Raw genomic sequence first — 18,232 nt, 5'->3', positions numbered from 1 at the left:
CACGACAACGGCAGTCCGCTCAAATTGCCCGCCCGAGTCGCGTTGAATGCACGCAAGAGCTTTTTCCGGTGACGACAACAAGCTGCGACACCCATCTCAAACTTTTGCTGTGTAATCTGCACAGACGAGGAAAAGGAGACGACTGCTCTTTCAGATTTTCATAGAAATCTCTCAACTCGTAGCTGTTATACAGAATGGAATACTTAATTGGGATACAGGGACCCGATTTCGTCCTGGTCGCCGCGGATAATATTGCAGCCAGCAGCATCATTCAGATGAAGCACGGTATGACAACGCGTTAGCTTAGCGTTAGCCACTGAGCCGGTTGACTTAGCTACACCTGCTAACAGACCTGTTTTGTTATAGTTGTTGTTGAAATGAATGCCTAGTTGTGTTACTGGTATGCTGTGCTTAAAGCTTGTCCTTCGTTATATTGATGTGTGGTGTGTAACTTCTCCTATTAGTGGTTAACGTCACACAGCATGTGAATGAGTGTGTGAGTGTGCTAGCAAAGCTAAACCTAGCTAACTTAAGTAAGTTAGCTCAGCGGTTAAATCTCTCAGTCTGTTTTGGCACCGTTTAGACATGTTTCTGCTCATAATTGTCAACATCATGTATAGATTAACTGAGGTGTACTGATATACGTAGCGTAAATCAAATCCAATTCACATTTTTATAAAGCAAACAAAAGCTAGCAAGATTAGCATAAGGTGACCAAGCAGGCTGCTGACACTGAAAGTGAAAGTAATTGCTGACTTAACATTGCTCACCCTGGTAATTAGTAAATAGCAACTTAACTGATAAGAATTAAAGGATAATGAATACATTCTCATGTTTGTTTTTTCAGACTATGACAAGATGTTCAAACTAAGTGAGAAGATCTTGCTGCTGTGTGTGGGAGAGGCAGGAGACACAGTGCAGTTTGCAGAGTACATCCAGAAAAACGTTCAGCTCTACAAAATGAGGAACGGTAAGCACCTCCAAAGGATGATCGTGTGAACAACTGGTCTTACTTCTCCTCAGAAGTCTCAAGTTTAACTCCAAAGTGTCTTGACACTGACAGTGATGCCACATCTGCTAAAACTTTGCTGACATCTTTTGCCTCTAATTTCACCAGGTTATGAACTCAGTCCAGCAGCAGCAGCAAACTTCACGCGAAAGAACCTCGCAGAATACCTTCGGAGCAGGGTAAATATCCTGATACACGCTTAATACTAACCCTGTGCTGTCTATAACGGAGTGTATATGTTAAACTTTTTGCCATTAAGTAGACTGTTAAACCATCTTTGTAGTTACATCAAGAGAAAAACCCTAGAGGGTCTTCACTAACAAGCTTTGTGAGTCCAGTGAGGACTGTTGATGGTTTACACATCATAATGTCTAGTAATTCACTTAAATTACGCTGGAATATACAACTCAAATTATGACTTATGACAAATTTAGATCAGTGTCATATGATGATACACTTAAACCTGTAGCATGCAGTTAATTGTTCATGTTCAAACAAACTTTAAACAACCAAGCATGTGTTGCCAAAGCATAAAACGACCACATAACAGAGTGTAAGAAGGGTTGTTTTGAGTTCTATGCATTTGTTTTAGCTTGTATTACTCGACACATCCATTAGAAATGTGTCCACTTTTTTATTTGTCTGCTTGAAGTTATTATTTGAAATCATTTGTGCCTGTCGGCACTGGCCTTTACTAAATTCTGTAGTCTTTTGCTCTCAGACCGTTAAAAAGCCATCTGGGTCCCATAAAGCAGCGATGGTAACCATTATTTTGTGAGAATTGTTTTCTCATGCCCTGAGAAAATATGTCTGTGTTAGTGAGTAGTTTGACGAGGGATGTGACTATAATCATAACCAATAATTGTTGGAGTTGAAAGGTACATTTTCCTGTTTCACTATAACATAAAGGGATGATTTCGTTTTGTGAGTTAACTTCATAAAGTTTGCTATCGTCTGCTCACGTCGTAGAATTGAGTTTTTGACATCGGTGTTTGAGGAACTGATCTTTTTCAGAATCGCTTTAAGTTTGTCTTCATAGTGGTAATTGTTCACCTTAACACAAAACACACACACACTGGCCTGCCTCACCTTTTCTGTTCCCCTCTACCCATATTGACTTGCTTAGTCAGCAGTATGTTTTTATAGTCCCCCCAAAAGATACACACTTTGCATTTTGGATTTTTTCACCCCTGATCCCGTTTTCACAACAGCGAGGGAGCTGTGTGTAGAGGAGTCTTGTCGTTAATTATGTAGCCTATTGAAACCAACATAGAGGGAGTGCGCAGTGATAGTGAAACATGTAAACAAGAAACAAATTAAGTTAACTTTAATACAGCAACTTTACTAAAACAAACAGTAAAGCATTTTTTTGCACTACACTTTTAGATATAATTGTGTAAGGCTGACAGTAAGCCCACACATCATGAGTCAAAGAAAACAGGCTGAACATCCAGACTTACTGCAAAGGATTTCAACAGCGGTATCGGTGTATATTTTCTCAGTAGCTAATTAATCCCCTGTACGAGTGGTCACCCTCTGAATTAAGCACATTCATCGTGGAGTAATGAGTGAACATACCTATAAATATTTTAATTTCTATTTTAACTTAATTACATCCCTCTGTTAGCATTTGCAATCTCATTTTGCTTCAGGGAATAAATGATAGAATCACAAATTAATTCCCATAAGTTCAAGTAAATCTCACTTCAGATGGCAGTGACAGTCACCATATGTTGCAAGTTTACTCATCCGTATCAAAATGTGTTTTAACATCAGCTCAAAATGGATCTTTTTTTTTTCCTTCTTTTTTCAGCTTAAACAGGAAATTACAACTGTTAAGCACAAGAGGCCTTGCTTATTTGATGGTGTGGCTCTGCTGTGATTTAGTTTTACTCAGAAGTTCAGGTGGGAATTGAGTGTCACTTGCAATTATATTTGTGTGTGTTGTTATCAGCTAGAGACATCTGAGCTGAACTAGTAGATGCATTTTGACAGAGGCAGGTACATTTGTCAGCTTGTTGTGAATGACGACAGAGGTTTCTCCCTTTGAGACTTCATGACACCACCTGAGCCCACAACGCTGTCCCTGAGCCCACAACACTGTCCCTACCCCCACCCTAGCTGTTGCTCTGGGTATATTATAAGAATACCATGATTTTGACCTTCAATACCAAACTTATGACAAAACAAAACTGTCAGAAAACACGTAAAGGTGCAGATTTTTTTTTCAGGTTGGGGCCACAACCAGGCAAGTTAACCAGCTAATTTATCTGTATGCATGTTTGTGAGCTGCCCTGTTTATTTATGCTGAACACATCTTGAAAAGTGCAGTGCTTTTTGAAATTATTATGTGTCCTTGAGGCCTTGCAGAGACCTGAGAGCCCCACAGAAGCAAAATACACTCTTAAACCAAGCAGTACAGAGAAAGACACACAAGCAAGAACTAGATTTGGGGGTATTTATTAACAATTTTGGAGACATACGCCGTGAATAAAGTACTTGTTTACATATTTATTTTTAGTTATAATACCACTGTACTTAAATGCTGATTGGTGAAGTTTTTAAGGTCAGTTTGGCAACTTTAGTTTGGGGATCAATGTTTTCAAGTCCAGTAAATGTTATTTATTCAGCCTCAAACAGGGTTCGTACAAAGTCTTGAAAGTTTGAAAAATGCCATAGCCTTGAAAAATACTTGATTTGCAACATAACCTGGGTTCTCATCTGCACAGTCACTAATGTCAACAAAAAATATTTTAGTATTTGAAATTAAACTTTCCCGTCGTCATATTTGTCTGTTGTTTCCTGGCGTCTCACACCTAGATTTCCTGACACGGGTGCCGAAATGTAAAGTGTGTTTTTCCGTTATTCCGTGTCTGGTGTAAACCCTGCGTCACGAGGGTGAATTGTGTGTGCGTCCTCTGGCTTTTGATATCGTCCTTGCATGCACATTGAAAGTACATTTTTGGTTTAGTTGCCCTGGAAAGTGCTTGAATTCTACTCTTGATAAGATGTGTGAAACAATGACACGTCTGTGATTGGCCTCTAAGAATCTGAACAAGTTTTTATTCTTGACACTTATAAATACTCTTTCACAGGGGCTGCAGTTGGCTATTATTTTCATTATCAATCAAACTCTCAATAAATATACACATATACTATGTAATCGTTTGGTCCAGAAAATGGCCAGCAACCAATGATTCTGCCTCCAGCAAATATCCAAAGATATGTAATTTGATATCACAGTAGGACTGGAAAAGCAGCAAATCTTCACGTTTGAGGAGCTAGAACAAGAATCATGTTTGACATCTTTCCTTTACAAATAACTTAAAACCACCGCGTCGTTCACTAATTGTTTCAGTCCAACATGTAACATTCAATTTAACTTGTCGTACTTAGTATCATGTGTTTTGAGAAGGAAGTCAGTTCAAGAGTGCATTGTGTCGCTCGCACTAATTTGTTAAGAGTAGTGCAGCCGCTGCCTGTCACAATAGCAGAAGGGTGAAAATAATTACAAAAAACAATTAGTGTGGCAGTGAAGGGAATGTGGGACACATCGAACGGGGGATAGGGGTAGAGAAGGAGCAGGAGGAGGAGGAGGAGCGGGGGTCCCAGGGGGAAACAAGCAGGCCCAGTAGACAACACTACACCGACTGGAGTGTGAGAACGAGTAGGAGTCAACGTACACACAAATACAATATGCAGTATGCACACAGAGGGACCTATAGGATCAGGATTGTTTTATTCTGTCAAGGTTGCACATGTTGTGGAGGATAACATTTATATTCATGTCTCGCCATAAGCTGTGAGTGTATCGTTATTTTTGTGCCTCACGGTGATGAATTTGGTTTTATGAGTGCAGGATTTACTAATGCTGCGTTCTCAGGAGTGCTCAGAAACTGAAGCAGTAGCAGTTTCTCCTCTGCAGCCCACACCTTCCTCAAGCTATGCTCTTCTCACATTCATCAACCTCCAGAGTACATGGACATTTGCAAATTATGTTGTATAAACAGGTTTTTTTTTTTTAAATGGTGTTTTTCCCGCAGAACATCTTGAGTATGTAGAATACGTAATGTGTGTTGTCCATTTGAATGTGAAACTGAGAGTGTTGAATGGTTTGTCAACTAGAAATAACACTTTTTAACAGATGTGCTAGATGGGGATGAATCTGACCTGTTGTCTTTGAAGAAACTTAATCCATTAAGTACCCTGTCACAACTTTAGGACTGCAGTTAGTGGTTTATTCCTATCATCCTTGATTAATCTAGACTAATTAATTAATGGTTTGTAGGGCAGGACCCAAATATTCGACTATTTGAGTATTACATAGTATTACAGCACTATGTCGTCCATCTCTGCTGAGAACGTTGCGCCCGAAGCTTCGAATATTCGCTGTTGATTACTACCGAGGCTTCAGAGCTCGAATTATGGTGTTCGTTCAGGACAGCCCTCATAGTTTGTTCTGGAAAGCGCAAAGAAAAATGATGCTCATCAAAATTTCACGGAGCCTAAAATAACATCTTTAAAATGCTTACTTTTTTCTGGCTAAAGACCCAAAAAACTCCAGTGATGTTCAACTGTGATTTAAAAAAACTGTGAGAAGCTGCAAATCCTCACATTTGAGAGTTTCACTGGGGAATTTTTGCAGTTTGTCTTAAAAATGGATTGAAATGATTAATTAAATTGCTCAAGATTAATTTTCTACCAATTGATTTCACTCATCGTTTCAGCCCTACACGACTTGAATAGTTACCCCGATTATGCCATCGAGCGTTTATTGGAACAGAAATGTATTTTACTGAAATTTCTACATGTTTTATAGACTCCTGCTGTCATTTCGAGACAGATTAAATCTTTAGTGATCTGAAAATAAAAAATTCACAACCTTTTAATACCTCCGCCAAGGAGGTTATGTTTTTGCCCTCGTCTGTTGATTGGTTTGTCGTCAGGATTACAAAATAACTTCTGAACAGATTGCTACAAAACTTGGATGGACGATGGGTCTCGGCCCAGAATAGACCCCATTAGCTTTTGGTGCGTATCCAGATAAAGGGACGGCTCCGGGAATTTTTCCCCACCTTCTTTAACATTGCAAGATGGGGCGTTTTTCAGCAGTTTTGTTAATTTCTCAGGGAATCATACATGGATCTTGTCGACAAAAATCAGGCATATTATGGTGGCTGGTATCTAATGTTTTATTTGATATTGGATAAGGCTTGATTGATTTAAAGGGGACTGTTGGGCCTTGTTGGAGGTATGCGCTCTACTGAGTGCCATTCTAGTTTAAACATGGAAAGGCCATTAAGCCAGCTCTCTCTCGCTTTTTTAAGGCTGTCCTGAAAAAAACATGTATACAACATACAAATATAATATATTAAATAAACACGTGTAATACACATACAATAAAACAGACTAAATAGTCAAAGAAAACACAAACAGATAATCAAATTTAGCACTTTTCTGCAAGTGATTCCACTTGTATATCCATATTTAAAAGCCAGTTCTTTGTCTTACCACCACTTTTAACTACAAAACAACATTAAACATGTATACAATAGGTAAACTTTGACACCACAAGCTGCTTACTGAGAGCGAGATTTGTTGACTAAAACTAAATGTTATGTGGAATCGTTGAAAAGCGCCCATAGTCCAAGACTACTCTCAATTCTCATCTGGGGATCTGGCTGCATATGTTGGAATATATTTTAATTAATCTGATTAAATCATTGCAGATTAAAGTTTAGCCCAGGCAGAAAGGAACGATAATGATCTGCTTTTGTACATCAAATCTCCTTTTTTTTTTTTTTTTTCCTTAAATCATTCTGAGCCCCTCAATAAAAAAATCATCACGTGATCCCACTGGCATGTCCAAACCCCTAGGTTAAAAAAACCACTGGCTGATAAATTAATCAGTGGTATATTGTTAATTCTGATGGCCATATTCCTGCAGGATAAATTACAGATGAGTCCTTTAGTCTGAAAGATGTCATACCCCAGTGGCTGCAGACCTCCGGGAGGTGTAGTTAGCTAAAGTCAGCAGAGCATGTCGGCGCAAAGGAAGCGAAACCCAGTTCACATACGACTCTGTGTGTGCTTACCAGCCCGCCGTCCACAAAAACAACTCCGCTAACCTCTGGAGTACTGCATTCACTCAAGCTTTAGAGAGGAGACAAAGAGAAAAAAAAAACTAGCGGTAAGCATAATCACCTGAGGCCCTCGACTCTGCTGCATGCATATCAGTAATGATACACATGAAATTCACCACAAAGCACAACAACAACTGCAAAGTTTCAGGGGCATGGAAGCTCAGCATCTGCTCTGCTTTTATTTGTTTTAGTTTCCTGTCTGATGAGCTGTAGTAATCTGTAAATTCAATTGATTTTGAATTGACGGGTGGAGCAACGCGTTGTGTAGGTGTAGGAGGCCGAGACGTGAGGTTAAAGCGATGCAGCAAAGCTCAGGGGTGGGGGGCAGATGGGTAATAAATATCGCAGTGGATTTTTTGGGAGAGCACGTAGAAGCCTTACAGTCATCAGTTTTTGTTTATTGGTGTTATTTTGCTCTCTACAACTCTGTCAGTGTAAAAGTTCGAGCTGTGTATTTTCAGATTTTTTCTGTAAGGCCGCAGCAGCAACAGTTAGCCTCTGTGCTGTCGCTGATCTACAGCTGGCCCCATATGGGTTTGTAAGATATTTTTTAGCACGGGCACACAATGGGCACAAATAATTACTGGCGCCATATTGCACGCGGCTCCCCTGCTCCTGCACAGATGAACAATTAATACAGCAGATTGAGGAGAAATGCCAATAAAGAGAACATGCCCCGGGGCAGGGTGCAAAAATAGGGGGAGGGAGGAAGGGAGGGAGGAAAGGAAGGGGGGAGTGTTGGAACGTGATAGAGGGGAGTTTGGGGATGAGTTTGTGATGATTTTTAGAGGTCTGACCTTAATTTATGTCACAACTGAAGCTGTTTTTGTTCTTAATCCCACTCTGCTGATTTCTTAAAGGAATTATTCAACATTTTGGGAAATATACTTCTTCACTTTTTTGGGCTAGATTTAGATGAAAAGATTGATACCAAGCCCGACCGATACTCACTCAATTTTTTGGGTCAATTGATCCCCCAAATGTGGTTATCAAACACTTGTGACAGTGATACGTAATGAAAACAGGCTTTTGCAGTTTAATAATGAACTTTATTGTCTAAAGCGACAGCAGTGCACTGAAAATGTAAACAGCATTTTGTTGATAAATAAACCAAGCATCTTTTTCTGCATTATAATGTATAAAAAATATCAGCAATATCTTACAGTATAAATGTCAATATCGATATTTCTGTGATTGGACATCTTTTTGTACACTACATATGAAGCTAACGCTAGACACTGGTTAGCCTAACTCACTTTTTAGAAGTTGAAATATTTTCTGCACAGAACTAAATGCCTTTTTATTGAATACATAACGATGGTGAATGACGGCCGGTTGCGCTTTTCCACGAAGCGGCCGTGTCTGTAGAGACGAGTCGCTGTGTAATTTGGGCCTTTGACTGTTTTCGAACCAAAAATCTAAATCTATGGTGCTTAAATGAAGAATTTTCTTTTTTTTCCCTTTGGTTTAAATTCATGGTAAATTAAATACATTTGTCTTTTGGACGGTTGTTTGGAGAAAAAAATACATTTGGTTAGTTTTCTGATGTTTTATGGACCAGCCAGTTTATAGATTAATCAAGAAAATAGTTTTAAATGACAACTTCTGTCTCGTTTGTTTAATCCACAGTAATGTTGTCACCATACTGGAATTTCTGACTTCGATAAAGTACCTTTAAAACCTAATGATTTTTGATACCATGTCTTTCGATACCACATTGAAATATCAACACAACATAAAAGCATAAAAATTCTGATTTTTGTGAAAAGATGTATAACCAGGATATTAGATGACAAGAGGCAACTTTGTTTTTCTTTTCTTGGCTAGTTGCAGCTGAAACAGAACAGCAGAAAGACTGTAGTAAATATTATATGTGATGTATAAATATTACATTATGTCATAAACAATGTCTTGGCAACTATTTATTTTTTTGTGTGAGTGACGCTAACAGTTTCCACCTGTTTCCAGTCTTTGTGCTAAGCTAAGCAGCTGCTGGATCCAGCTCCAGACAATAATTTAGAGTATTATTAATCTAATTCTAGGCAAAAAGGAAACCAGTGTATTTTCCAAAATGTCAAACTATTCCTTTATAACCAGGTGGGTTTGTGTAGCAGCGCATAGGTGAAGCTTTTGTCTCGTGGCACGACAGTCGCCTTGTTTGGCTGAGAGCGAGAGAGCGGCAGCGGTGGGGCGGGGATAAAACATATGTGTATTGTTTGCATGTGAACCTGGGTGTGAGTTCAGGTGGCTGGGTTAACAAGGTGCCTGGTTCCCTCCAAGGTGACATGGGAAGGTTATTTTGATGCCAAGTCCATATTATTGTTACATTGTAACCAGTGAGACAGGTGTCTGGTGGGTGGGGGTGACACCACTGGGGCGTTCGCAGTCTCACGGAGGAGTTGAAACACACACACACACACACACACACACACACACACACACTCCAAGATATTCATCCTGAGATTCACGCCCGTTGTGCACACTCACAAACACACAGCTTGTCTTTCTCCTGTGTGTGTGTGTGTGTGTGTGTGTGTGTTAGCGCTCACAACCATCGTTAACACACAGACTAAAGCTGACTCCACAGGGAGCGATCATCATTGCCCTTGTGGCAAACGTAACGCTAACACACAAGTCACAGAAATAAGCAGGTCGGCTGTGAGATAAATTGAAATGAGAGGGCAGGTGTGTAGATCACAACTCGCCCGGCGTCATATGAATCATATTTGCCTCGCCGCACGACAGAGAATGAAATATCATATTTTTTCTTGTTTCATTTTAATCAAAAAAACACTGCGCCGCTTCTACCTCGTCAGGAATTTAGGCCATAAGTTGTTTTGAAATACCAAAAAATTGTCTGGCTTTAAAGGGATTTTTTAAAAATGTGGTACAGTGGCTCGCAACAACGATGAGAGAGAAAATTAGTGTTTTGGAGGAAGAGAAGGGAGAAGAGGCTGGGAGCGTAAAAGATGTAATTTAAAAAGAGAGAGGGGGGGGGGGGAGGAAGGGGCAAGAGAAACGACTTTAGAAGTTTTTAATGAGCCCTGGCGCTACTCCAGGGCACAGGGTGAAGGCGGCGGAGAGGGGAGGAGGGGGGGAGTTAAAGAAGGGATGAAGAGGGAGGGAGGGGAGGGAAGGCGCGATGGAGGGAGCAACAGGGGTGCTGACTCCCAGCAGATGTCACACTGCCAGTGACACTCCTCTGGTTCCCCCCTTCGAACAGGCACTCACCTCCTCTGTCCTGTGTCGCCCTTTCACCTTTCGTCTCCCTCCATCGCTCTCCAGCTACCTCCCCCCCACCCCCGTGTTCCCTCACCCTTGTTTGTGCTGCTTTGATTAAACTATTTAGAGGAACAATTACTTGAGATTCGGTACGTACGCTTATGGCAAAGTTGGCGCTTCTAATTAGAGGGAAGAATGTAGAAAATCATGCCACCTGACTGTAAACTACAAACAGCATATTCTTGTTTACAAATCCAGTTCTGTGTGATGCTGGGTGAGTGTAGATATCTTCAGATCCTGCCGCTGGTAAAGGAGCACTCCACCCATTTTACTCATGAAGGTCTCCTCGCCCTAAACCAAATGTAGTATATCATGTGTGTGTGAGAGGGAGAGGGCAATAAGATCATAGATTTATATCAAAGAAATAGCGCCCATTCAAACCAATTACAATTGTTCGCCTAGCGCAAACACCAGAAAAGTTTTTACTTCCTGGTTATGTGGCCCATTGAATCTAGAGAATAAAGTTTTCCCCACTGGCCCCGCCCGCGAGTTCCTGCTCGACCCATAGACGGGGTATGGGGTATGGGGAAAAAGGCTTCTTGGGCCGAAGGGGAATTTTTTGCTGCAATACCGCAAGTGGCCACCAGGCCAGATTGGAAGCAAGGCTTAGCGGCACCGTCCTGGGCTTGAATAAGATTGATAGATGCAAAATTGCAAAAGTGAGTCTCGTGTAAAAAAAATTTTTTTTTTTTTTACAGTGAAATCAGGAAGAACTGGTGCAGTTCTCAGCTGCTCCAACAGTAGTGCCAAACTTAAACTTTGGGGGGGGGAAAATAAATGCAAAATACGTAAGCCTTGACGACATAAACAGTAGGGATCGATTCATAATCGACCTGGCTGATCATCTAGACTAATATTTTGCATTTTTCCGTTTATCTGTATGTTTTTCTTCAACACTGAATAATCCCGAGGTGGGTTTGTTTGTTTGTTTCTCAACCTGTCTCTGCTTTTCTGATTTTTTTCCCAGAGCCGTTGGTTTTATATCGACTTTTATGAATCTCTTTGTGAACCAAAAACTGATTATAAGCCCAGTTACATCACATTGAGTAACACTGAATTTAATCCCCGAGTAACACCTTGTCAAAACCCTTTTTTTTTTAAGACTGAATATTAATCCACTCTCTCTCTCTCCTCTGTATCCAGACTCCATATCATGTGAACCTGTTGCTGGCGGGCTACGATGACACAGACGGCCCGGGTCTCTACTACATGGACTACCTGTCTTCCCTGGCCAAGGCCCCCTTCGCTGCCCACGGCTACGGAGCCTTCCTCACTCTCTCCATCCTCGACCGGCACTACAGACCAGGTCAGCGCAGAGAAATGCCCCACGCATGTTTTCTTTCCCTCTTTATTGATCCCAAGAGACTGACTGGAAAGACGAGAGAGAGACAAGTAAAGAATATGATCCGAGGTTATGGAGTTGGTTCGCACTTTGGTCACGCTGTACACTAACTGTCCTCTGAGGGATCTTGTTAAGTACAGTTATTTAACCTAATGGCAAATGATTACAGTAGAAACAAGACATCAATTATGTTAATTCTGCCCTGGTTTAACGGTGAAATTATCCCTGATAAATCTGACAAACTAGATTTTTTTTTTGTCTCTTTATTCTTCACCACATGATCCCTTTCTCCCCGGCACCACACTGTGACATCCACCTAATTTCTATGTCAATAAAAGATGTTTTCTCTTTAAATCTTTAAATCTAAAATGTCTTTTTTTTTCTCATGTTCTTTTCTTCTAGATCTGACCAGGGAAGAGGCGGTGGATCTGCTGAAGAAGTGCATTGAGGAAGTGAGTCCAGGATGTTTTATTTAAATAATTAGCATCTTGTTGAATTGCGTTGTTATGTTGCTCTGCAAAAGTGGCCTCCAACATTTTTCAGTGGCACAGTGAAAAATTCACTTTAATTTGAGTCTTATTACTTTGAATCTACATCAAAAGCGAGACGTGAGCAGAACGTGAGGACTATTTACTGTAAGCGTGTGTTTGGTCCACGCTGACTCAGACCTCCGTCCGGCCTCAGGTGCTGAGAGGACAGCTGCCGGCCAAACTGTCAGACTGCCTTTCAACAGAAGGAAATCAACATTGCTTTATTTATTGATAGAAATTGAATCTGATACTGTTAATTATTAGAAACATACGAACAGCAGGATATTTGTGATTTTAAATAGCTGTCGGTGGAGATTCACTAAGCACGCCAGAAGAATAATATACATAGAAGAGTCCTTGTTGATAAAAGGGACGTTTAATTGGAATCAAATCTAAAACATTTAATTGATCTAATCATCCCACAGTTTGTTTTATATCTGGCTTCTACTTTCTTAAATTATTTATATCTGTGCCTTTATTTTAACATTTCCTCCTCTGTCTCGTCTCTTCTCTGTCCTCCAGCTGAACAAGCGCTTCATCCTGAACCTTCCCTCCTTCACTGTTCGTTTGATTGACAAGGAGGGCATCCATGACCTGGAGAAGCTCACCTCTGGCGCAAAGTGACCGCTCACTGCTTAACCACCAACCCTGACGCCCTCGTTTCTCCCTCTCTCTTTTTTTTTTTTTTGTACTGTTGACCTCCTTGCTCTTTCTGTTCCAATAAAAAGTGACACACAGTTGAGATACAAGCTCTTTGTCCCTGTGGTGCTTTCTCATTGCTCTCCAGTCGACTCATCTGCACATAGAAAGAGAACAGCCTTCTGGCTGTGTACTTTTGCACTTGCACTCGGTGAGTGTTCGTGTGGGTAATGTACACTTGCTCATGCTTGTACACGTGTAATAAAAACATGCATGCACATATGGCTTTTAGTAGTTTTCACATATTTTTCCCCGAATTACCAAACTACATTGAAATATTCAAAGTTTTTGCTATAAAGTTGAAATCACTCAGTTAAAATGGTGTGTTCTGTTTCAGTGCTTGTTTAAATTCAACATATTTTTACATCACAAGCTGATTTAATTCAGTATTCAAGGGAATATATTCAGAATAAGGTAAAAGTTTGCATGTAGTCAATTAAAACACAAGAAAATGTGGCCTGAAAAACTTAGTATGAGTTGTTTCAACACCTCTCCGATGCAGTGTCGATAAATGAATAAACATCACCTGCACAAAGTTGGCATCGACTGCCAACTGCTCAGGTTACATTTTACAGGTGTTCAGATTGTGATGCACCTCAGCGGGGTTGTCAAACAAACCCAGCCATGCTTCAGGATAATCTGTTTTTCAACAGTGTACTCTCTTTTTTACCACCAACCCACACACACAAAACACCCTGATTTTATTTCAGTTTGAGCCATAACCCACACTACCCCAAGTCCAGTCTGAAAACATTTAAATATGTACCAAAGTTAATGCTGAGTATCGGCTCCATCAGCTGGAAGGCCACAGACAAATAAATACGAGATACTTCTTATACTCTTGTATGTTTTACTCAAGGTCCACTTACCAGCTTTTCTCCAGAGATTTCACCTGCAGCCCACGGTCCTCAGATGATGGAGGTTCCTCAGTTTTCTCTTTCTGACCAGAATGATACATTTCTGGTACTGAAGTTTCACATTCATGTGGTGCGAAATAAGCAAGCTCCTTTCAAAGGTCTGGAAAAAATCTAGTAAGTGGACCATGAGTTTGGTATATTATCACAAAAGTCACCTCATGACACTTTCTATACAGAGCAGGTGTAGATGATATGGTATTCTGGTATTTACAAAAGGATGGCTGCTGATCGTGTGAAGGAATTCAGTGCTTTCTTTTGAATCATTTCATTTTATAATTTCTTTCTTTTGATAAAGAAAGAACATTTATGTCTTAAATTCAAATTAACATTTTTCCCCTTTATACCAGTTCCCACTCAAACAACTACAGTAACTACCAAGAATACCAAAACCAGCCAAAATAATGTGCTTACTGTGAGTTTTTCATTAAAGTCAACCTACATGTTTTAAATCTAGTCCTGCTTTTAAAGGGTTTATGTGTCAGTAATCAAGTTATAAAACTTTGTTGGTAATGGGTCACCATCAGGATGCAAGTGCACCAAAACAAGCCAGATTTATAGTTACATTGTCGAGGATTACTTTATTACATTTCCAATTACTTAATAAAGGTTGAGTTTATAGTTATTTATCTTTAGTTAATAGTCATTTCACTGTTAACGAACATCGACAAACCATTTATTAAGCAATTGTTTATCGAACAGTTGCAATTATTGTTTAAAATACTTTGTAAGTGGTTAATAAATCACAGTATTTATTAACCACTTACAAAGTAGTCCGGTAAAAATGGTAAAATGGTTAAATGCTAAATAAATGGTTTATAAAGCGTTTATTGTTTGTTAACAGTGAAATAACTATTTAATTAACTATATTTTAATGTTATTTATTAATGAATGTAATTATAAAGTCTTAGCTTTTTGTAAATCAATGGACAACGTTGCTAATTACAAGAAAGTAATCTCTGATTCCTGCGCACTGTCAGAACAGATAATGTTGAAAATGCAACCTTTTTTTTGTTAAAGACCTTTGCCAGGTATCAAATTCATCAGCTGCAGGCTGCTTGGTGGATGAGCTTGTATTTTTTCAGTAGATGTGTGCAGGAATTCAACTCTTTCTTTTTTTTTCTTTTTATTTGTTACTGAAGTCGGTTTGGGGCCTGTAGGAGGATGATCTTCGGTAAAAAAAAAAAAAAACTTCAACCCACAATGATTTGCTGAAAAAGAAGCTGCTGAAATAAATGCATTTTGACTGTGTAGAGGCAGCGTTACAGTAAATGAGCACGCTTACGTGGAGCTGTAAATGGAAAAACCAGGCCAAGTTGGTAACATCACAACCCAATGAGTGTGTGTGTTGTGAGACAGAGAGAGAAAGTGTGTGTTCAGTATGTGTGTGTGTGTGTGTGGCTCTATCATCGTCTCCTCTCTCCACCACAGACAGGTGATTAATAAACATTAAACAATCCCTCCTCTCTCAAACACACCGGAATCTGACGGGAAGAGCAGCATATGTTTGCCTGGAGGCACAGAGAGAGATGGAGAGCGGCCCCACTGAGTGTCAGATAGAGGGAGAGAATAGGGGAGAGAGGGGAGGGGGTGAGGAGGAGGAGGAGGAGGAGGGGAGTTAGGTTACAAGAGAGGGAGATGAAGGGATGAGGGGGGGAATTGACACAGGAGGGTAATGAGATGGGAGGAGAGAGAGAGAGGGACATACGGCAGGTAGAAAATGAGTGATGTTTGAGAGTGTACGAGCAGGCGACACGTGTCTGGTGTTGCCGTCCCTGGAAAGCAGCGATTGTGTTGAGCAGATAAAGTGAAGGACTGTGCAGAGGCGAGGTTGAGGGGTGGTCGGTGGGAAAAGAAGAGGCAGAACAGATGCCTCCGTTCTCCCAGGTACAGTGTTTCAGGGCTGCAGCTGTGACACCGACGACTACCCGGGCCCCTACATGCACAGAGGGGGCCCTTGAGGTGAACACAGAAAAATTATTCCAAGCATGATACACGTGGCCCCAAAAGATGCATATTTTTCCTCTTACCTTTAGTGTTATTGTTTGTTTGTGAGTTGCAGGGTTTAAGAGGTGTCTGCCTTCTCTTGAACTAGATGGCACCAAAAACATATATTTAAAAAAACTCACTCAATGTCTCTTTCTAGAGTCATGACCTGATTACTGAAGATAATCCACAGACCTTGTTGCGTGCAGTCTCATGCAGGAACTACTTTCTCTCGACCATACGCCGCCGGCAGAAGGAAGCAGACAGCTAACAATGCTATGTTTACATTTAGCTCAAAGCCTACGTTTCACAGATCTGCTAGCACAACTATTGTCTTGCAGCTTAATAAATTACTAATATTGTTGATTAGCTTTCTGTGAATCTATTTAATAATAAGTTGTGTCTAGATTTAGCCTAGATCCAGATCATTTTATACCCAGGAAGTCCAACATTTATGGCTTCATAGGAGTAAACGCCTCTGACGCTTTATCCAGATTTCCTTATTACATCCATGATCTACTCATGGACAAGAGGCTAATGCTCGTGAATATGCAGGATGTTCTCAACTCAGCTGTAACGTTAGTTAGCTTATTTAGCCTGCCTTTTGTCCATGAGTCCACGCTAACCATCCGCGTAACCTTGTGCTGATTTCTGTAAAGATACTCAGCTGTTGAGTTTATCACATTTTTCTGGAGCTCTCAGCATCACAAGCCGCCGGCCATCTAAACACACATAACTTTACGACTAAGAGGAAAAATATTTAGGCTACTATTTTTGTTTTTTGGGATGAACTGTCCCCTTATGCTCGGCTAAACCTAGACTATGCTAGACAAGTGCTAAAAACAGTGATTCGATTTATCATTTAATAGATTGACAGAAAGTTAATTAATAGTTTTATTAATAGAACAATAGTTAAAGTAATTTAGCGACCTACAAGAGCCAACAAGCTCACAATGACGATGCTAACATGCTAATATTCACCATGTTTACCATCTTGCACGTTAGCATGCTATCATTTTCTTCTTAGCACACATCTCAAAGTGCAGCTGAGGAATTTTTTTTTTCTATTTTATTTTTATTTTTGCACGTACTGCACACAATTTAAAGTAATTGCACCAGAGTTAGCCAGCAGCTAATATGCGTCGGTTGCCATTGGATGATGAGGATGTCGCTAGTTTTGCAGGTATTTGGTCATAAACCAAAGTTTTGGACAAATCATGCTTCAAGAGGAAAATCAGAGAATCACCAAAGTCATTATTCACTGTCGGGGAACCAGGAAGATTTTTTTTCAGCCGACTGGATAAGTAAAAACTTTGACCTGCTGATGGCTCAGTAGGATTCATCCTCTTTGAATCATTTATGTGTGTACAACATTTCAATCAATCTAAAAGTTGTTGAGGTATTTCAGCTTGGACAAATGTGGAGGACAGATCAACAGGACCATCCCTAGAGTGCAGCTGGAAATGCTAAACATTTCCTGTTTGTTAGCAATTTTCTCGGTTTTATATTGGTGTAAATTGAGTATCTTTTGGTTTCCGACTGCAAAAGACACTGTGGTAAACTGTAATGTACACCTTTTCTGACATTTAATAGACTAAACAACCAAATAACCACCCAAAAATAAAATAAATTGACAGATCAATCAATAATGACATTAAATATGAGTTGCAGCCCTCGCTGTGACCATCCTGTTGAAGTCACATTAGACCTTGCCTAAGGGGACCAATAAAAATTGTCATTATTGAGACAAACAGAAGGTGGAAGCATTTACAATAGGAGCACAATAAAAGCCCACTGTCACCTCTGGATTTAAAACTATACGTTAAAGTGGGCTGTTGCATTTAAAAAGTACCTGAAGGGACTATTACTTTTTATTGTTCTGATATAAGAGATCAAACATAAAAACACACTCGTGAAACTCGACCGATCAGCTCTTAATTGTTTAATAATATATTACATTTATGCCGTAATACAATAATAATAACAACAGTAATAACATTAATAATAAACATACACAGAAAGTACAAAATGATTTGTGTTATTTTCTTAAGTTACCAACACGCAGTACTTCAAAATAAAAGAAAACAATTCTCCTTTAGCTGCCTTTGACTCCTCCTCACCCTCCTCACCCAGAGAACTCAATTTCCCATGACCACCAATTAAGAAGAACTACATATGGAAGCTGTGCTCGTCCAATCAGAGTGGAGCTAAAAGTCTCCCAAAGGTCCAGAGGAGCAAAGAGCGGGGTTGTTGTCTCAGATATGGCTTTGCAACACTTCCCAGATGAGTTCAGTCCAAAAAAAGTGTGTGTAAGTGTGAGATGGAAA

General features: G+C 40.0%; 1 protein-coding gene across 1 annotated transcript; it reads left to right on the top strand.

The window, feature by feature from the left end:
• The first annotated feature begins 104 nt into the window (after nucleotides 1–104).
• psmb2 (proteasome 20S subunit beta 2) lies at nucleotides 105–13,055 on the top strand. The gene is made up of 6 exons (XM_073484413.1): nucleotides 105–285; nucleotides 848–970; nucleotides 1,118–1,188; nucleotides 11,578–11,740; nucleotides 12,179–12,228; nucleotides 12,829–13,055. Exons 1-6 carry the CDS (start codon nucleotides 195–197, stop codon nucleotides 12,928–12,930), a joined length of 600 nt encoding a protein of 199 aa, XP_073340514.1. The 5' UTR covers nucleotides 105–194; the 3' UTR covers nucleotides 12,931–13,055.
• Nucleotides 13,056–18,232: the final 5,177 nt, after the last annotated feature.

The sequence above is a fragment of the Pagrus major genome, chromosome 16 (genome assembly GCF_040436345.1).
Source record: "Pagrus major chromosome 16, Pma_NU_1.0".
Lineage (NCBI taxonomy): Eukaryota > Metazoa > Chordata > Actinopteri > Spariformes > Sparidae > Pagrus > Pagrus major.
The sequence above is the reverse complement of the archived record's forward strand: the minus strand, read 5'-3'. Positions and strand labels throughout refer to the sequence as shown.